The 19,781-nt window shown below is 50.7% G+C and overlaps 8 protein-coding genes across 8 annotated transcripts; 3 read left to right on the plus strand and 5 right to left on the minus strand.

Annotated features, from left to right (window-relative positions):
• Positions 1–595: 595 nt before the first annotated feature.
• On the plus strand, positions 596–2,407 carry BBA_09116 (selenium-binding protein; the record flags this gene model as incomplete). Its single annotated transcript, XM_008604213.1, has 8 exons — positions 596–913; positions 965–1,203; positions 1,256–1,370; positions 1,426–1,623; positions 1,674–1,735; positions 1,787–2,117; positions 2,171–2,296; positions 2,348–2,407. The coding sequence occupies 8 exons, from the start codon at positions 596–598 to the stop codon at positions 2,405–2,407; spliced, it is 1,449 nt and encodes a 482-aa protein (XP_008602435.1).
• A 1,075-nt stretch (positions 2,408–3,482) lies between these two features.
• BBA_09117 (haloalkanoic acid dehalogenase, putative) lies at positions 3,483–4,205 on the plus strand (the record flags this gene model as incomplete). Its single annotated transcript, XM_008604214.1, has 1 exon — positions 3,483–4,205. The coding sequence occupies one exon, from the start codon at positions 3,483–3,485 to the stop codon at positions 4,203–4,205; it is 723 nt and encodes a 240-aa protein (XP_008602436.1).
• A 189-nt stretch (positions 4,206–4,394) lies between these two features.
• Positions 4,395–5,459, minus strand: BBA_09118 (flavonol synthase/flavanone 3-hydroxylase; the record flags this gene model as incomplete). The annotated part of the gene is made up of 2 exons (XM_008604215.1): positions 4,395–5,243; positions 5,298–5,459. The coding sequence occupies 2 exons, from the start codon at positions 5,457–5,459 to the stop codon at positions 4,395–4,397; spliced, it is 1,011 nt and encodes a 336-aa protein (XP_008602437.1).
• Positions 5,460–5,846: 387 nt separating this feature from the next.
• On the minus strand, positions 5,847–7,061 carry BBA_09119 (phosphoesterase-like protein; the record flags this gene model as incomplete). The annotated part of the gene is made up of 2 exons (XM_008604216.1): positions 5,847–6,868; positions 6,920–7,061. The coding sequence occupies 2 exons, from the start codon at positions 7,059–7,061 to the stop codon at positions 5,847–5,849; spliced, it is 1,164 nt and encodes a 387-aa protein (XP_008602438.1).
• A 1,095-nt stretch (positions 7,062–8,156) lies between these two features.
• Positions 8,157–9,068, minus strand: BBA_09120 (hydrolase-like protein; the record flags this gene model as incomplete). The annotated part of the gene is made up of 1 exon (XM_008604217.1): positions 8,157–9,068. The coding sequence occupies one exon, from the start codon at positions 9,066–9,068 to the stop codon at positions 8,157–8,159; it is 912 nt and encodes a 303-aa protein (XP_008602439.1).
• Positions 9,069–10,218: 1,150 nt separating this feature from the next.
• BBA_09121 (uncharacterized protein) lies at positions 10,219–11,034 on the minus strand (the record flags this gene model as incomplete). Its single annotated transcript, XM_008604218.1, has 4 exons — positions 10,219–10,307; positions 10,686–10,712; positions 10,858–10,939; positions 10,996–11,034. The coding sequence occupies 4 exons, from the start codon at positions 11,032–11,034 to the stop codon at positions 10,219–10,221; spliced, it is 237 nt and encodes a 78-aa protein (XP_008602440.1).
• A 1,236-nt stretch (positions 11,035–12,270) lies between these two features.
• Positions 12,271–12,573, minus strand: BBA_09122 (uncharacterized protein; the record flags this gene model as incomplete). Its single annotated transcript, XM_008604219.1, has 2 exons — positions 12,271–12,441; positions 12,484–12,573. 2 exons carry the CDS (start codon positions 12,571–12,573, stop codon positions 12,271–12,273), a joined length of 261 nt encoding a protein of 86 aa, XP_008602441.1.
• A 1,558-nt stretch (positions 12,574–14,131) lies between these two features.
• Positions 14,132–19,188, plus strand: BBA_09123 (multidrug resistance protein MDR, putative; the record flags this gene model as incomplete). Its single annotated transcript, XM_008604220.1, has 14 exons — positions 14,132–14,864; positions 14,932–15,152; positions 15,219–15,498; positions 15,623–15,790; positions 15,855–16,561; positions 16,624–16,786; positions 16,848–17,192; positions 17,251–17,359; positions 17,416–17,487; positions 17,543–17,593; positions 17,652–17,716; positions 17,768–18,386; positions 18,447–18,539; positions 18,603–19,188. The coding sequence occupies 14 exons, from the start codon at positions 14,132–14,134 to the stop codon at positions 19,186–19,188; spliced, it is 4,212 nt and encodes a 1,403-aa protein (XP_008602442.1).
• Positions 19,189–19,781: the final 593 nt, after the last annotated feature.

Raw genomic sequence — 19,781 nt, forward strand, 5'->3', positions numbered from 1 at the left:
ATATATCCGTTCGCATAATATGTCTGACACGAAGATTTCGATTGTAAAATGTGAGACCTGTGATACAAAATAGCCGAGTATAGAAAATGAAGTGGTGTCGCTCTCCTCCTCACCCTTGCCAAGCAAGCGGCAGCCAGCGCATCATCTCGGCGAAAACCATCTAGACTGTTTTTGATCTACACATCATAACCACAGTCTCACTTCGCCATTCTCTAGCTGAGTGTCGATCCGTAGGTCGGCTACTAGAATCTCCCTGCTGGAACCTCACAGCCTAAAGGAGTCTTCTCTCCTTTGTCCGTTGACCGCCATCTTTGTGGCTTTCGTCGCCATCTACGCTATGCGAAAATGGGCAAACATTCCAAGACATGCAGCTTCGTGCCTTTCTTCTTTGGGCGAATTGGTGTGATGGTATCACTTTGTTGGATGCCAGAGTCGTGTAAGCGAGGAGCCGAAGCAAATCTAGAGGACCAAGTCAGGAGCTCCGGACTGGACGAGCAATAGATATAAATATTCAGTAAATCTTCTCATATTCTGCTCATAGTTGAATACAGGCAACCACTTGATTCTTCTCTAATCTGCTCAATCTCAGCCCACCATGATCTTCTCCAGTGTTGCCCTCGTCCTAGCCAGCCAGCTGGTGGCCAAGGCAGCCGCCTCCCCAGCCGCCGCCTCTGTCAGCAAGCGTTCGCCGCTGGGAATCAGCCTTCCGCCTCTCATCCCTTCTATTCCCGGTGTGACTGAGCCTCTGGTTGATGGGGCGCCGCCTCTGCCGATTCTGCAGCTGCCTACGCCGCCGCTGGACAGCCTCCCCTTTGAGACCAAGAACCTGCAGCCCAAAAAGATTGGCTACATCTGGACCGGTGCCGGTGACAACCACCACAAGGATTTCCTTGCCGCCGTCAGTCTCGATGACGTAAGTGTTGATGCTGTTCTCACAGTTGTGTTGATGCTAATTGGCTTATAGGATACGTTTGGAGAATTCATCCATATTGCGGATGTGCCCACCAGCGGCAACTCGCCTCACCATCTGGGTGTCTCCCTAGATGGAAAGACGCTGGTTGGCGGCGGTCTCCTGTCACTTCTCAAGACTCAGGACACGAGCTACTACTGGGATTCGAGTGACCCTTACCACCCCCAGTTCGCGCACAGCAACAGAGCCCTGCTCAGCTCCATCACCGACGAGATCCGAGCCAAGCCCGAGGGGTACGACTTTCTACTATCGAGAATGACTTTACCCTTTGCTGACATGTTGTAGTGGATTTTTCATTACTTTCATGGGAAGTGCCCTGGGAACCTCACCCGGTCGCCTAGTCGAGACCGACGCCCATGGCAACATTATCCACGAGTGGCCCGAGGACGTCGACGGCACGGTAAGGCACAGACGAATAGAACTGATCATCCGTCCTGATCTTTAACAATTGCTAGCTTAATATTCTCGGACAGCAGTTTAGCCCTCACGGCCTGAGTGTTGACTTTGAGAAGAATCTCATTCTTACCTCTGACTTTGTCGTCCCGCTCAGCATTCTCAAGCCCGTCTCTGCCCTGGGCATCCAAAAGGCCAACACTTTGCGTCTGTGGACTCTGGACGACCGCAAGATCATCTCCACCATTACCATCCCTGATGTGGGTTCTTGTTGTCTCTCATCCTTCTGCGCATCACTAACATGGAGCAGGGCCAAGGTATTCAGGACGTCAAGTTCATCCCTGGCAACCCTGAAAGCGCTGCGCTCGCTACGTAAGTTGACCACTGCCTCGTTTCAAATCAAACTATGCTAATAACCCATAGCGCGGTCAAGAATGGCCAGGTCTGGATCATCTACCCCTTCCGCAAGGACGCCAAGGGCAAGCAGGGTGTCGCCGAGCTCCTCTACGATTTCGGCACCAAGGCCAAGGAGTCGCTCGCCATTTACTCTGACGTTTCCGACGACGGCAAGCTCGCCTACTTTACCTTTACGCTCGGCAACCACGTCGCCGCCCTCGACATCTCCGACCTCGGCAACGTCAAGCGCCTCGATGACCCCGACGAGCAGCAGCCCATCATCGGCCCCCACTACGTCAAGATTTCGCCCGACAAGAAGAACCTGCTCGTCTGCGGCTACTTTGTGCAGGCTGGCGATGTACGTGGCACATGACTTGCTTTTGCGGACAAGACAGCTGACGCGATATCTAGATTTCTGTTCTCAACACGCCTGGCGACTACAAGGTTCACTGGATTGACATTCTAGAGAACGGTGCGCTCAGCTTCAACCGTACTATTGACTTTGAGACCATCTTTACCCGCACTCGCGGTGGTGCTGTAAGTATACATCAGCGCATTTCGTTGGAATCATGCTAATTAGTTCAACAGCGTCCTCACAGCGCCGTCATCTTTGATCTCACGGACCCTAACCACCCCGTCTACTACTAGTTGGACAGGACAGAGCTGGGTTAGAATAGTCAAGACGTCTCTTTCGTGTCAATAATTCTCGTCAAAAGATGCAGAGGTGCTGGTCGCGGGCAATCTTGTCTGCTTCCATGCATTTCCATCACTGTTTATGCCACTACGGCGCGAGCTCGACGCCGTATGCTTAATTGTTAATACACTATTTAAACCCGCAACACTCATTTGAAAATGAGCTTGAATCTGCAAGTGCCAGTCCAAAAATTCTGTGCCCTATTTTGTACACGTGTTCATTAATTCTGCGTATTTGCAAAATCGGAACATTATTTTCTGCACCACGACAACCACCAACGCACCTTTACGTCCTTTGCGGAATAAGAATTGGCTGATTAAGCATTCTCGTGCCTGTTTTTTGTCGACGCTGTGAATCTTTCGTCTCAGCGTCAAATGGCCTATCATGCCAAAAAAAAAATGCCCGCGAAACGGCCTGCGGACGCCGGGGCGAGGGCAAGGTCGAGCGCTAATGACACGGCGCATCCCTGACAGAAGCTGTCCGGGACGATGGAATCTGCGGGGTAAAAGTGTAGGGTGGCTGGGTTACCGGCTATTAAACGGTCACGGGCGATTTTGTCGCCTTCTTGTCGGTGCTATTCACGGATTTGAAAAAGAAAAGAAAAAACAATTGCAATGCGAATTGGAAACGTTAGAGTTGAATGATCGCCCAAGAGAAGGATTGATCGTTGCTAAGTTGCAATCGGACGTTTCTTCCCAGCCCATATCCGGCTGTGCGAGATTCAAGGTTGGCAAATCAGTAAACACTGCGTGGGCTCCCTGCCCAACGTCATCGAATCTACCACCACTCATAAAACAATCTGCTTGCAAGTCAACGATAATTTCGTATATCTGTTGCCTTTGGTAGACATGTAAATGAGTTTCTTGCTTGTATCCCCCAACTGCATCATAGGGCGCATTTACATACAGCGACCCCCACATTGACGACTCGTAGGGCGCCTGAGTAACCAAGAGATGTACATAAATGCAACTTCTTTCCAACTACTCGATACAAATCAACAAAACCTCTACCCACTATCCCATCTCCATGATGGCTCACCTTGGCGACTTTAACGTGCTCTGCTTCGACGTCTACGGCACCCTCATAGACTGGGAAACCGGCATCACCACCGCCCTGCAGCCCCTCTTCACCGAAGCCAACAACAAACCCTTGCCTCCCCGCGCCGAGCTCCTCCACGCCGTGCACGAGCTCGAAGCGCAGCAGCAGAGCCACGCCCCGTCCATGCGCTACCGCGACGTCCTCGCCGCCATCCACCCCCGTCTCGCCGCGCGCTTCCAGCTGGCCCCGCCGACCGCCGAGGAGAGCGCCGCGTTTGGCGCCTCGATCGGGGCGTGGCCCGCGTTTCCCGACAGCGTGGCGGCGCTGCGCCGGCTCGCGCGGCGCTACAAGCTCGTCGTGCTGTCCAACACGGACCGCGAGGCGTTTGCGGCGACGAATGCGGGACCGCTCGAGGGCGTGCCGTTTGATGTCGTCGTCACGGCCGAGGACGTGGGCAGCTTCAAGCCGGCGGGTAGGAATTTTGACTATATGGTGGGCGAGGTGCGCGAGAAGCTGGGGCTGGGCAAGGACAGGATTCTGCAAACGGCGCAGAGCCAGTTTCACGACCATCACCCCGCGAAAAAGGCGGGGATAAGGAGCTGCTGGATTGTGAGGCCGGGCGCCATCATGGGGAATAGACAGCAAGAGGTTTATGATTGGAAGTTTGATACGTTGGCGGACATGGCAGATGCTGTCGAGGCCGAACAGAAATAGGGTCATGGTGTAATGCAACAATGAGATGCGTCATGTTTTGCAGCCAATTTGTAAATAGCCAATGAAGCCATGCTTGCACTTCTACAAGAAGAAGCGTCTCACATTCAGTTTTGGACATATTGAGTCCAGTGCATTCAACCACATGGTACAACAGAAGACGCAGCGTCTCACTTCAATTTTGTATATTCTTCAATACAGCGCATTCATTCTCATGGTGAAATACTTCTCCGCGGTCACCGGTTCATACCGCTTCGGCCGATCCTGCCCATGGCACGTCGGCACGCAATCCACCACCGTCGACGGATCCGCGCAAATGAAAAAGGGCATCGAGTACCTTCTCTTTGTCATGCGCACGCCCGTGCCCGGATCGATTTCCACCCCCGCCGGCGTCCTTACCCGATGAATCGTCGACCGCAGCTCATCGTTTGTCCAACGCATCAGCATGTCGCCAATATTCACCACAACCGTGCCCGGCACGCACGGCACCGGCCGAAAGCGCCCGCCGCTCTCGCCTTCGCCCCCTCCTTGGTCCTCAATCTCCAGACCGCCGACATCGTCCTGGAACAGCACCGTCATGGTGCCAAAGTCACTATGCGCGCCGATGCAGTCTGCCTGCCCGCTCTCGAGCAGCTCCGCCGCAAAGGGCGGGTAGTGCAGCAGCCGCAGCTGGTTGTCGCGGCCGCGGTGGCACGCGTCAAAGTAGTTGGCTGGCAGATTTAGGCCCACGGCCACGGCGGCGAGAAGCTTATCCTCGAGGCCGTTGCAGAGGTTGTAAAAGTCGACAAAGAATTCGCGGAAGCCGGGCAGGGAAGCGGCGGGCGGCCAGATGTTGGTCATGACGTCGTCGTTTTCCCGGCCCAGCTCAAACGACTCCTTTTGGTCCGGGACCTTGCGGTGCTGCGCCAGGCCATCCTCATCAAACAGATTCTGGGACACCTTTTCTCGACCGATGCTAGAGTAACCGCGATGGTACCAGCCCTCGGCCGGATGGGGTGCCTTGTCCTTTTCGCTCTGTGGGAGGTCAAAGAACTTGCGGCTCTAGGATGGATCAGCAAAATTGGTCAGTTTCAATTCGCAAAGTATACTCCTCACCCAGGAAAAAGCCTCTTCGATTTTCTCTTCTGGAATACCGTGGTTCTTTATGTAGGCAAAGCCCACCTCGCGAAATGCCTTGCATAGCTGCATGGCTTGCTCTGTCGGGGCCGAAGTGGCGAGGTCAATAACTGGAATCAAATCTTGCGACAAATTCGGCATCATGCATCAAATGGGCAGAATATTGACATGTAGGAGAAGAAATAGAAGAAATTTCTTTCCAGATATAGGGAGCTAGATATTAGCAAAGCTATACAACAACTATAAGCTCCCTTAGTTAGATCGTTCGTAGGGAAAAAAAAAAAGTACGCCGATGCCCCCACCGGCGATGGTGGCGAGAAAGACTCCGCATCGGTTGGCCGGCAGCCGGTTCGCTTCTGGACAGGCAGGCATCCAATCACATCAGCACACATGGCTCTGCAGCAACCGTCATATGCAGCATCGGCGAAATATGCCCTATAAAAAGAACAAAGGCGCATCGGTCATTTTTGTCGCCCAATCAATCTATGCTTATGCCCATCTAGCCATCTACAGATCGTCCCACTCTAGTTACTGCTCATACCCCTTCGGAGGGTGCTGCGAGTCCGACACCTTGAGTGAGTCGGTGTAGTAGGTCGGTGCGTCGCTGTTAGCCCAGGTATCCTTGACCGACTGCAAGATGCGGCGGCCGTTGAAGCTATTCTGATCCAGACTCAGGTTGGGCTTGGGAATCGGCTTGTCGGTTGACTCGGAGTTGAGGTAACCGCCGTAGCAGTCGTTCCAGTAGTAGCTCTTGAACTCCTGGTCGTTGTCCCATTTACGGATCTTGTCGCCCGTCTTGTCCGCAACCGCCTTGTACACATTAGCGCCCACATCCCAGCGGCCCAAGGTGGGAAGGTCCCAGTTAGCCGAGACGGTCGAGATTTCCGAATAGTGGTTATAGAAGCTGCTGTCTGTGGTACCGACTAGCTGCTCTGGCACAGCGTCGCCGACAAGGATACCCAGAATATTGTTTCTACGCGAGTACGACTCGGACTCGTCCCACGTCACAAGCACCAGGGTATTTTGCATGAACTTGCTGTTTGTCAAAAGAGGATCCAGAAAGAAGCGGCACCACTGACCAGCAGTCGTGACGCTCGAGTCGTGGCCGTCAGATGTCATGTTGGGAGTGATGAACATCCATTGGGGAAGCGCATTCTTCTTGAGATCCTTGTGGAATTCGGAGCGTGACGTGTCAATGTGTGACATGTTCTTGATGCGACCCAGTCTCTCGTACGAATCGGTAACGCTCTTGTGCATGATGCCGGGGTTGTGCTTGCGGACGTAGTCGTTGCGGCCACGGCTGTTTTTATAGGAGCCGCCCTCGAAGCCAGTGTAGGGCATGTCTTCCTGATAATGAGCCCAGGAAATGTCCTTTGATTCAAGCAGATCGATGACGGTGGCAACTTCGGCAGGCGAATCAATCACGCGGTCGTCGTCCAGGCCAAAGTAGTCCCCAGCGATGCTGGCCATGTAGTTTGGCTGTGACGGGTGGGTGGCGGCAAAGTAGTTAGACAAGGTGATGCCCTTCTTGGCCAGCCACTTGAAATTGGCTGAAACTTGTCAAAACTAGCTACAAGATTTGAACATGCTTGCCAACTCACGGTCGCCAATGGCTTTTTCATAGTTTTGGTTCTCAAAGTAGATGATAACGAATCGATCAAAGGCCTTGCCCTTGACATTACTGGTCGGAACAGTGGCGGCAACACCAAGGACAGCAAGGGCCAAGATCTTTGCAAAGAACATGGTGTCGAGTATCCGCAAAAGTTTAACCTGTCCAGCTCGCAGTGTTCCATTGCAAGGCCCTGCCGACAGAGCAGCGGCGGCTTCGGTATATATGCGCAACAGCCCATCTCGGCAGGTCAGCTTCGTCTCTGCCTAGCCTGGGGATGAGGTGCTAGCCGACGTGGACCAGTATGCACGTTGAGATACAGTGCCCATGCAAACCTAGCGCAAAGTACCAATGTGCGGCCATTTTGATGACATGGATTTCACATTAGTGCAGTCTGCCTGCTAAGCTTTTTTCGGGGCATTTTTTCAGGTAAGATGCCGGACCGCCAATCAGACACGACCCATTAGCCAGCGTAGGATCGCCAGTGTCCCATCACCATCCTCAGAGCGGAGTCAACTAACGCTGAGTTGGAAGGTGGAATAGGTACTCAACACCGGCACGTGTTTTTGTCTGCACCTTGATAAGAACTGACTAACCTCGCGAACAGACCGAGCCATCGCAACGTGCCGCATCAAGGACGCCTGAGTGGTCTATGGCGGTGACAGTAGGGAAAACTTCTGAGACTGTGGTAGTTGCTCGTGGACCGACAAAACATGGCAGTATCCACCGAGGCCCTGGAGATGTCACGGCCCTGAAGCCACGGTCCGACCGGAGAGAATCGCCCAGGAGATCTTGCTGACCAAGCCGATCAGTGTCGCGTGCCTCATGTTCGGAAAGATACGAGGATGGCTGTTTGCCTCCTAAAAGGTCGCTAGTTTGTCGTGTCGAGGATAAGCTGGGCTGGGGCATTGTGGAGGATCTGCGTTGTCGTATCGCCTAGCGCGCTGGAATCATTTCGTCCGAGTATTCGAGTGCGACTTGGCTCTGCGTCCTTTACTCTTTTGCTCACGTCCGGCGACGTTGTAGAGTTGCCTTATGACTTGCAGCTTGAAGAGATGGCGGCCAGTAGGCCCCTTGTCGTTTGCTTCCTAAGAATTTCTTGCACCGCGTTGTGGGGTCGCTGGTTGGACAAATATCCTTTAGTTACCTATCGTCGTTCGTTCACTAGTACCCAGCTATTGCAATTACCTGGCCATGTCAAAATTGAGTTTATTGACTAAACAACAACTCTACATATAAGAGATTTCTATATCCGGTTCATCGCCCAAAAATTGAAATATTTCTTCCTTTATCAACGAAACGTGGCTCTCTACGGCAAAATGCCCCGCATCGAGGAGCTTGATGACCGCGTTGGGCAGATCCTTTTTGAACGCTTCCGCTCCAGCCGGGATGAAAAAAACGTCGTTTTTGCCCCAGATGGCGAGTAAAGGTATTTGCGATGACCTAAAGTAGGCCTGGAATTTTTCATACAGGGAAATGTTGTTTTGGTAGTCTCTGAACAGATCCAGCTGAGCCTCTCGGCGACCAGGCCGCTGCAGCAGGGCGTAGTCTAGTGTGTAGGACTCGGGCGCAATGGCATCCACGTCTGGCGTGCCGTTGACGTATTGGAACTTGGTAATGTCAAAGTTGAGCATGCTGTCGGCGATTTTGCTTCGGTCATCTGCAGTGTTGTCACTAGCCCAAAATTCCTTGATAGGGGCCCAGACGTCGCCGAAGCCTTGGACATAGGCGTTTCCGTTCTGAGTAATGATGGCTTCGATGGCGTCAGGGTGGCGGAGCGCTAAGCGTAGCCCTACAGGGGCACCGTAATCGAAAACGTAGACCGAGTATTTATCGATGGAGAGCGTCGCAAGAAATTCTTCAACGACGTCTGCCAGAGAGTCAAAGGTATATGTGAAATCGTCAGGTGTCTCAGTGAAGCCAAAGCCTGGCATATCTGGTGCGATGACGCGGTATCTGGTTGCCAAGAGAGGAATCAGGTGGCGGTACTGGTGGGACGAAGACGGGAAGCCGTGGAGGAGAAGGATTGTCTTGCAAGGATATTCCGGGCCATTTTCTCGCCAGAAAAGGCTGACTCCAGATTTGGGCAAGGAGATTCTCTTGGTTTGTGTCGAGAGCATTCTGGTTTGTGTCGAGAACATGTTGGTGATGAGGTAGTAGTGAAGGAGGGAGCTGTAATGTGATAGATATATGGTGGATATATGGTGGAGAAGTGAATAGCAGAAGTCGGTCAAGGGGCAGGCCACCCATTTATGGTTTTGCCCATTTATGGTTTTTTTTAGCGTTGCTCTCGGCTCCCGGCTCACTTGCATGGTATGAATGACGTCTGGAATGTGAGCTTATAATTACTCATGATAATTTTGTCTTTGCATCATGCTCATGCGCAACAGTGATTCCAAACAGGACACCCACAAATTTTTTCCCAGCGCTAGCAAGCACTAAACGGAACCTTCACTACTTGACTACGTGGAGCAAACGACAAATTGAGGATCTACACTTCAACGTTTTATTAGTGGAGTTTGCGATGAGGGCGACAGGTCGGTGCCACCCTTGCACGCCTTGTTACCCGGACCAAGGAGGGGGACAAAAAAACCGGCCCTCGTCGATTCTCGATACTGTTTTATCAATCATAAATACGAGAGCAAGTAAAATAAGATTTTTGAAAATACAAGTTCTATATTTCACTTCCACACACATTATACTTTTTTTTCTATTTAATTAGATAGTCTATGTCTAGACAAATAATGCTTTAGAATCGAGATGCTTTCTCATCAGGGCCGGTCTAATGTTGTCCCCCACATGCCGTATCATCCGTGGAGACATACAGCATCTGCCGAATAGCCATTTGTTAACTATTCAACAAACCTAGTTTTAGTCAGCGAGTCAGCAATCAGGACAAGCAAGTAAGCGGACACCAAAAAAAAAATATGGCTGATTGTCTCGCAGACATTCTAGCCGTCCCCGCCCCGTCTTGCGGGGACGGCAGACAGCTACCAACTGGTGGCCCATGTTTTTTTGGACGCGCTTGACAAGGTCTACGTTGGCGCATTATTAAACGACCACGTGCATAGTATGTTAGATGCATATTAGGCAGCCACCAAGTTTTAAGCCTCCTGATGCCCTTATCTTGATGGGTCACAACATCATCTCCGAGTCCTCGAAACAGCCTCGGTCCGTTTTCATCAGGATTAATAATGGGTGTTCGCTATTGCTCACAGCTTCACGATCTCGAGTACTAGTTTCTTGATTAAAAATCGACGTAGCAGACTTCTGCAAATTTCAAGCTCCTAACTAGATAGCCGAGTCGGGCCGAGCCACATCAATAAATGAGCCGTGTTCCAGACACTCGAGGTTGGCGGGACTCGCCAGGGCGAGCCTATCTATATGGTGTAAGATGGCAGCCAAATGAGCAGTTTTGACATCAGCTTGCCATAATAATATAGAAGTGCCAAGGAACTTTGTTGATTGGGGTTCTTCGGGAAGGGGGCCAGTGAATGGTTGGCCGGGCCGTCCAATTTACTCCGACAGGGGAGCCCCTGGCAAATCCCAGTACTGCAGTTGGCTAGATTGGTGGCCTCTTGCGAGTGGTTTTTGCACCCCGGAGCAAAAAGCTCAACCATGATTCACGACTGTGCAGGAAATAATAATGTCAAACAGACTTTGCTACCTGATACCTCGGCTCACCTGCTTATACTGGCCCTCAAGATGCTGGTCTTGTCCTCACTTCTGGCTGTCCGGTGGTATCACCAAAGACTTACAAACCCAACATCCTTGCAAGCGGCCTCCTGCGTGTGGTGCATAAGTATTGTATCCCTGCGAGGTAACTCTCTCCAAACAGAAATTAACCCCTGTCCGATGAGAGGCTTCGTAGCTCTGTAGGTAAATACGCCACTCTTCCTTTTCGACACCAACCTGGGACACGATACTTACCAATCTCACTCAACAGTAGTGCCATCAGAAGTGTCATGTCAAAGGCAAGGCAGTCGGCGGCCGGTCGGCGGCCTGTCGGAACCTATCCACTCTCTAGCTACATCAAATTATAACAATCCTTATACACTTGACTCTTACCCAATGGTTGACGGCCGGGGCGGCGGGGCTCCTGGACATGTTGCTGATCAATGATAGCGTATCAATATCAGGGAGAAAAGAACATATTGGGCAACCATGACTCATTCCAGGTTACATCATCTGGTACCTAGCGCCGGGATCTTCACAGATCCGCTTTCTTATTGTCACTCTTCTATGTAGGCTTTGGACAGGCAGTGGGAATTAGCAAATGACTTACATTTGATCAATGTACTGGGAAAACTTGTTAGGTCCCTCGGTCTTTCGATGATGTGCTGCAAGTTAGCTTTGAGTTACTCAAAGTATCAGCCAATAGTACCTAGGAATAATTTCCGGTGCAGGTGTCATTCGCGTATGATGTTCTATTTCCGTCTTATAACAAATGTCATAAATCCAGCAGCGAACACAGAGAATATTCGACGAGTCTCATGTACGTCCTTGTCGATGGGTAGAGTAGCTTGCTATAGCCTCAAAGCAACCGGGTAGCATAGCTCCGACGGGCATCCCGCGGGCCCCGGCCGAGATATCTACCGTCGGCAATCCCTACGCTAACCAAGTGACTGATTCAGCTTGTCTCTTCCTCACCGCAATGGGCTGAAAGCGGACACTATGTAGTTACATAGAATCTAGGATCTAGGGGTCAACGCTAGGGCCAAGAGTTTCGCAACATACACGCTGCTGCTCGAGTCAGGAATCTTCTTGCATGAACCACACGGGGTGCTAACTAGTCATTGCTACCTAACTGGTTAATTAAATAGTGTTGCCCTACCGGGCCGAAGTTGACATGGCCTAGAATTAACACGCTAGGCCGGCTATATCACTACCCGGTCGGTGGCGCCGCACTCCGTACCCTACTTGCACTTATTATCAATCGCAGTTGATAGTTCTGCAGATAAACGACGGCGGCGGCCGGTGACTCGACAGCCTGATAGCGAGCGCACATCGCCGTGTAGTTTCCCTCGTTTTCAGGGCCGAGCGCGAAGTAATTGGCTTCTTGTTTTCATCCCCGCTGCGCCGACGTGTAAATCATACAATAGGGTGAGCTATGTCTGGCCTGGGCTTCTTCCCCAGCTAAATAAAGGATTACCCACAGACGGGGCCAAGACAAGCTCATTTGAGGATGCACGGTGGGCAAAAAAAAAAAAAAAACATTGGTACCAATTGATGTTATTAGAAAGAATGTTTATTGACTGTATACTTGTTCTATATAGCCCGAAAATGGGCACTTTGTACGAGGGGTGTTACTGCCCTTATGACCACGGGAGCGCAAAAGGTCAGCTATGCTGCCTCAGTCTTGGTGAGCGCGAAAACTGCAAGCGCAGAGGGTTCACTTTCCAAGTAACCCAGGCCTAGCTTGTACTTCAAGCTAGCTTTTCTCAAATGCTCCGGGTCCAGTTTGTTCTTCGGCCTGTCTCTTCCCAAGAGCTCCAGGTCCAGTTTGTGCCTGCTCTGGAGAAGCCACTTAATGTGGTGTTAGATGGAGGGTCTCACACGAGGTCGATCACCTAGGTACTCACCAGGAAGACCTAGGGCTCCCGAGGCTAAGAGAGCGCACAGTACGAACTTGATTACGACAGCCATCTTGTTCTGAATTGCGTGTTATGTTTTGGGCAAAGTTGCCAGAGGCGGGCTATGTCGTTGGCTGACTTGAAATAATGGAATTCAGACAGGTCGAGACAGAGTGGGAGGCGGGCGGTCTTGTAACCCCCACCCCGACCGAAAGAAGGAAGGAGTATCCATCCGTACGTTCTGCAAACTAACTAACTTGGTGTATCCGTACTTGTCCTTCGCAGGAGCCTTGCAACCGGTTCCCAGCTCTCGCCCAAATCGAATGAATACAGACAGCCACCTTTTAAGCTTGGGCTGCGCTCCAACTGCCCCCAGGAAATGGAGCTGATATCAACAGCGAAGCCTCATGTCTTCTATGGTCGCTGGCTCGCTAGTAACTAGCAGCATGTATTACCTTGGCTTCCTGTTCGCCATCAACTGTCAGTATTTGCGCATCGCACCATCACAGAGGAACTTTTGTTAAATAGCGCCGTAGGTGCGCTTGATGTGGGATGCAGCCTTGATATTAAATGCACCACCTTCTTGGAACTGCAGCCCCCGCCGAAGCAGGCTGGCCATGATGAAGGAGAATGGTCTCGACCATCCAATAGGACTTTCCAGGTTGCGAAATGCAACTTCCGAAAACCATGGCGAAATGTCCATTTTGGATATACTCATTACAGACTCGTAGATATTTAGTTGTTCTCGCAACATGATCTCTCCCGATCAAGGTGCCCACGTAGCATCACAAAGCCATCTCACTTGCTACCTTGCCCGCGATTATCCAAAGAGGCTGGGGCCCCCATCTGCATCGAGGCTCTCCGCCCCAGGCCACCCCAGTCGTGGCGGCTGCAGGCTCCCGAGTTGTGGCTAAAATTGGCTGGTTAGCCAACTAACACGCCCAACTATGCTTGAGTGAGACCATACAACATGCCTCCTGTGTTAAGTCGCGGCACTTCACGACAAGGCCTACTCAATTTCAACTCATCTGATGGCTTTTTTGTTTTTTTTTTGCCCCACGAGCGTCAAAGGGCCAAAGAGACACAGCGCATCTGTAGGGCTCTGTGGGCAAGTAGCCAAACGAGTGTTGGTAGGCATGCAGAACGAATAACAGCGTGATGATGGGCATTCAATTTCACCGTCAGCCTACCTGCATTAGGCAATGAGCTGGCAACTCGCGCGGCAGGATCGCGGGGTGCCTCTGTCCAACAGCCAGGGCGTACTCACAGACCCGCAGGTTGATGCAGGCTATAGCGGATTGCTTCCGCGCATGTAGCAACACATGCATGTTCCCTCCTGAACATCTCATGTCCATGTGCATGGATATAGCGCCACTGCGCAGGATATACGACCATCTCCATCCCGCCGTTGGGGCCAATGACACACGCCCATGACCATTCACCAGGTCCGCGTGCTTTGGACGAATACTTGGATGCTGCGGACGCCTGGCGATGAAAAGAACTTCATAAAAAGGCCCTTCTGTGCCGCCAAACTCCCTATATAGCTGAATCTGGCCATTGGCAGCCTCTCTATAATGGTATCCTATCTTCGCGCCATTGCCCCCTCATCGCTAACCTACAACGTTGACACAATGTCGTCGTTGGCCCGCCTAGATACCCTTTTTGGGCCCCAACTACCTGGCCACTTCGATTTTACTCTCTGCTTCGAGCACGTCATGCTCTGGCTGGTTCCTGCTGGCATCGTGATTCTGGCTACTCCGCTGTACTTCAACAAAGCCGTACGAGCTCAGCGCCAAGTCCAGCCCGGCATCCTCCTTTGGGTAAAGCTGGCTTGCGCGCTGGCCTTGGTCGCCATACAAGCCAGCAACATTGCTCTTTGGCACAAGACGGAGTATTTCCACTCCGAGGTGACGGTTGCTGCTTCGGCCATGTCGCTTGCTGCTTCGATCTGCACGTTTGGCATTGTTGCTATCACGCATACATATGCATTGCAGCCGTCTGCCTTTCTAAGTGTCTTCTTTTCCATCACGATGCTTTTTGATATCGCCATGACCCGTTCCTACTTTCTCCGTGGAAGTCTCAGTGCTATTGCTGTCTTGCAGGTTTGCGTCGTCATCCTCAAGCTTATGCTAATTGTCCTCGAAGAAGTCCCCAAACGCGGCCTGTATCGGTCTCAGTACATGAGATCAGCCGTCTCCGCCGAGACTGCATCAGGCTTCTGGAATCGGTCCCTTTTTCTATGGCTTAACCCTCTTTTGTACTTTGGCTGGTTCCATACCCTTACTGCAGACAATCTACCTAACATCGCGGATGAACTACGATCCGAGAAACTCTTTGATCAATTCGTTCCGTATTGGGCGCAAGGTACGAGTGTTTCTTGCGGCCCGCTTCGCTTCTCCGGCAATGAGATGAAGTGCTAACATGTGCATAGTTTCCAAGATCTCAAAGCGCGCACTCGCGATCGCGCTGTTTCGCACACTCACGTGGCAGCTTATCCAGGTCCTACTTCCGCGTCTCGCCTTTATCGGCGCCACTATTGCGCAGCCCTTCTTGTTGTTACGTACAGTGCAAGCCGTAAGCACCGGTAATGTTGATAGAAGCACTGCCGGAGGCCTCATCGGCGCGACCGCTTTGATATACTGCGGGCTTGCTGTGAGAAACAATACGCGCGAAAAGAGAATTGTATCAATTCTGACAATAGCACTGCTCAATCTCCAGATCACACGAGCTCTGTACGAGCATTGGGAATACCGTGTCATCACTTCCACTCGAGGCATACTTGTTGTTGCTATATACGACAAACTGCTCCGACTCAGAAGTGAAGATCTCGAGAATTCTGCCGCACTCACGTTGATGAGCACAGACGTGGAAGGCAGTGGGCAGATTGTCCAACTTGCCTACGAATCCTGGTCCTGCGTAATTCAGCTCGGTCTCGGCATTTGGTTTCTTTATAAATTCATCGGACCGGCGTGTTTCCTCATTGTCGTACCTATTTTTGGTAAGTAAACCTGCTGTCTGTAGCCTCAGTCATGACACTGAGTCTTGCTTGTCACTAGCAACATTTGTGGGATCAATCATTGCTGGGAAAATGATTGCGACAACACGTACTGCAACAAATGCAGAAACGCAGAAGCGTGTTGCGGCAACTTCCAATATACTTGCGCAAATGAAGAGCGTAAAGGGCATGGGACTTTCGAGCGCTCTGTCAGCTTGCATTGAGGAAAAGCGCAAGCTCGAAATCAATACTGCAATGCGCGAGCGCTATTCCGTTCTCTGGGTCTTTGGCTTTGGTCAGTCTGTCCCAATCTACATCAAAATATTACTGCTGTCACAAGTTACCAACCAGAAGCACAGGTGCAATCAACTATACCGTGACGCCCGCAATCGTCATCGCAGGTGCTTACTTTTGGACGCGAGCTGACAACCCGATGTCGGTGGCCGAACTGTTCACTGTGATTGCGATACTTTCGCTGAGTACTGGTCCTCTGATCAGTCTGTTCAGATCGATCAACGGATGGGCAGCAGGCTTTGCATCTATTGGTAGGATTTTTGACTACCTTGTGCAGGAAGAGCTTCAAGACCCCCGCGATACCCCCAAAGGTGTTGATGCTCCGGCCTCCACAGAGAAGGTCTCGTCCTCTCCTCCCAGATCACCCTTTGCCGTTCAGCTCAATTGCGTTTCCGTCACTTCTCCAACCACTGGCCCTGTTCTGAAGGATGTTACACTTGCTATTCCTTGGGGGTCGCTCTGCATGGTGTGGGGTCCTATCAGCTGCGGCAAATCCACTTTCCTCAAGCTTCTTCTGGGTGAAGTGACACTCAACAGTGGGAGCATCGCTGTTGGCTCGAAGATCATCGCATATTGCAGTCAGGAATGTTGGATTCCAAACTGTACCGTTCGACAGGCCATAGTTGGGCAACTCAAGTTTAACGAATCCCGGTATAGAGAAATTGTTAGAGCATGCACACTAGATGTTGATCTGGCGGAGCTGCCGGATGGTGACCAGACACAGACGGGAAGCGGGGGATGCAATCTCAGCGGCGGACAACGTCAGCGATTGGTAAGTCGTTCTTTTCTCAGAGAATAATGAAGTTGGGCCAGTCTCTGATACTACAAATCCAGAGTCTTGCACGAGCCGCCTATGCCCAAGAGCAAATCATGGTCGTTGATGACATTTTCAGTTCAGTAGACCCAGAAACAGCAGCCGCCATCTTTGGCAATCTCTTCGGTCCAGAAGGCATGGTCCGCCAGTGGAACTGCACAGTCATCATGTCAACAAATAGGCGTAGGTCACATCTATACCGCGAACACACAGCTGGAGGAAAACCGTCTGACCGTTGAGCTAGTTGAACTTTTGGATTACGCGAATCAAGTCTATCAGTTCGGCAAGAATGGTAGAGTGGAGCTGCAATCCGACGATTGGGAAGCTGCATCAGTTGCATCTGATAGAAGCGGTCACGCGTCAAATGCCGAGGATGAGGACGACGGTCAACAGCACGCAGTCAGAAACGAAGACACCGAGCCACCTCAGATAAAAGTCAAAGACGAGGAGAATGAAGGTGAATATCTGAGAAATGTCAAGGCGGGTGATTTATCTCTATACTCGTATTTTTTGAGCTCCGCCGGCATTTTTCCCATTCTTGGCTGGACTCTGCTTGCAATGATTGCTGCTGTTGGAGAATGGGCGCCGGGTTTGTCCCTAATTCGACCCTGTAAACCATCTGGTTTTTCTAACAACAGAATTGACAGTCATTTTTCTGCGAATATGGTATGGCAGAAATCCCAGCAATCCGTATTATTTCATCGGTTATGCCGGATGCGCCATGTTTTGTGTCATCTTCAACATTTCAAGTAGCGCGTACGTTGTCTTTGATGCTTTCGCCGCTCGGGTGAAGTCACTAACAAAATCGCAAGGTTTTATTTTACATTTGTATACAAGAAAATCACCAAAGAAATTCATCGAAAATTGCTTCTAGCGACAATGGGGTATGTTTTCAAATCTAGTTGCACTACTTGCCCAGAAATGCTAATGAGCGTAAAGCGCGACGCCGCAGTATCTCAATGAAACCGACTCTGGGGTTCTGCTCAATAGGTGAGATCTCGCCTAAGCCGAATCAAAGCAAGATTAAATTGAATCTCACAAAACACAGGTTCAGTCAAGATATTTCTCTTATAACGCGTCGACTAAGTCTTTTGGCCAACCAGTTTATGTTCTGTAAGTATTTTGACAGCCGCAGTGACGATGTTGGTGTTAATTTGACTGCAGTAACTTTTACGACCCTGTTGGAGATTGCAATTATAGCCGCTGGCTCAGTTTATTCCATGCCCGTCATGTTGCTTCTGACAGTGGTTCTGTTTCTTACTCAGTTGTATTACCTTCGGACCTCTAGACAACTGCGACAGCTCGAACTAGAGTCCTCCTCGGCAATATTCACACATTTTACCGAGTCCAACGAAGGTATCCATCATATCCGCAGCTTCAACTGGCAGGAGAGCTATCGTCAGAAACTTTATGCCAAGTTGGATCGATCTCAAAAACCAACGTATCTGCTTTACTGTATTCAGCGATGGCTCACCCTGAGCATGGACATCATGTCCGCTGTTGCTAGTATTGTCCTCATCGGAGTAGTAACGACACTACCCGGCAAAACTTCAAATGCCGCGGTGGGACTTGCAATGCTTAGCCTCATGGGTTTTAGCGGCACAGCAACTGTTTACGTCCAACTCTGGACATCATTCGAGACTGCCCTTGGCGCTGTTCGACGTATCAAGCAGTTCGTTATGAGTACACCTCAAGAACAAGATGCCCTTTCCGGGCCGTCACCTCCTATAAACTGGCCAAGCGCTGGAAAAATAGACTTTAATGCACTCACTGCTACCTACAGGTAATGATTGCCCTGTATGCGCTACTCACAACCACACTGACACTGACTGGCGGTATTTAGGACGACGGATGGCGGTGAGCACAAGGCTATTGACAATGCAACTGTGACTATCCGTGCAGGGCACAAGATTGGTATCATGGGACGGACTGGCAGGTATGTGGAATTATACAAGTCAAATCTTCTTGGCGTCTTTGGTGACTAACTTGTATGATGCAGTGGGAAATCGACAGTACTCTCTGCTATGCTGAGACTGGTGGACTGCACTGGAAGCATCAGCATTGACGGCCACGACATACGAAGGGTCCCCCATGAATTTCTGCGTTCAAAAATCACAACCATTACTCAAGATGGCCTTCGGCTGAAAGCATCACTCCGATTCAATCTGTTCCCATTTGAGGGTGAAAAGCCGTCCGACGACGACATGATTGGCGTACTACAAGATGTTCAACTCTGGACGCACGTGCGTCCAAATGGCGGCTTGGATGCCGACTATTCCAGCATGCGCTTCTCTTCAGGACAAAAACAACTCATGTTTCTGGCACGCGGAATCCTGCATCAAGCGAAAACAGGCAACAAAATTGTCATGATAGACGAAGTGACGAGTAGTCTGGCCCTGGACACTGAAGACGATATCCAGACGCTGATTGACGAATGTTTCGAGGGTTGCACGATTATACTGGTGTCTCATCGGATGGAATCTTTCAACACCGTCGACGGAGTCTTGAAATTTGATTCTGGTAGGCTCTCCAACGTGCTTCGCCGGCGGAGTAACGGAGATTTAGTAGAGGCCAAGGATCTATGACTGGGGCAGAAAGAAAAGTATATAGTTTCTTATTTTTCTTTGTTCAGAATACACGTAACTACTTTTTTTTTTTTTTTTTTTCTTTTTTCCACATTCATCTTTATTATTTTAAGCTCTGCTCTCACTTCACTATAAAGACATTATTAGTAGAAGGGGTGTTTTAGGCTGCCATTTAACGGCTCTCTGTAAAATAATTCTGCTTGATTGATGAAGCCATCTACACCCACTGTAGGGAGGCCTCTATAAGGAGTGCCTGGAGCCTCTGAAAGAAAGTGGGGTGGGTTGTACTGTACCACAGCAACAACAGTGCAAGAGGCACAAAGTCAGCTTGCTGCCTCGTTCAACAGGAATGTATATCCTTATATCCGGTTAGCCTCTTAGGCCACGGCGAGAGCGTGCATAAGGATATTTAATATGTAAAAAAAATCAGGCGGCTAACCAGCTGATCAAACAACAGCTTGGTAGCCAGCTGGTCAACAGCGTCCACAGCGTCCACAGCTTCAGTGGGAGTCACCTGTCAACTGCTTCCCAGCGGACTTCGTCCTCCCATCAAATCTCAAGCCTCTGGCATCCCACCTCTTTGCTGTTTGTTA

This window comes from Beauveria bassiana, assembly GCF_000280675.1.
Source record: "Beauveria bassiana ARSEF 2860 unplaced genomic scaffold BBA_S00045, whole genome shotgun sequence".
Lineage (NCBI taxonomy): Eukaryota > Fungi > Ascomycota > Sordariomycetes > Hypocreales > Cordycipitaceae > Beauveria > Beauveria bassiana.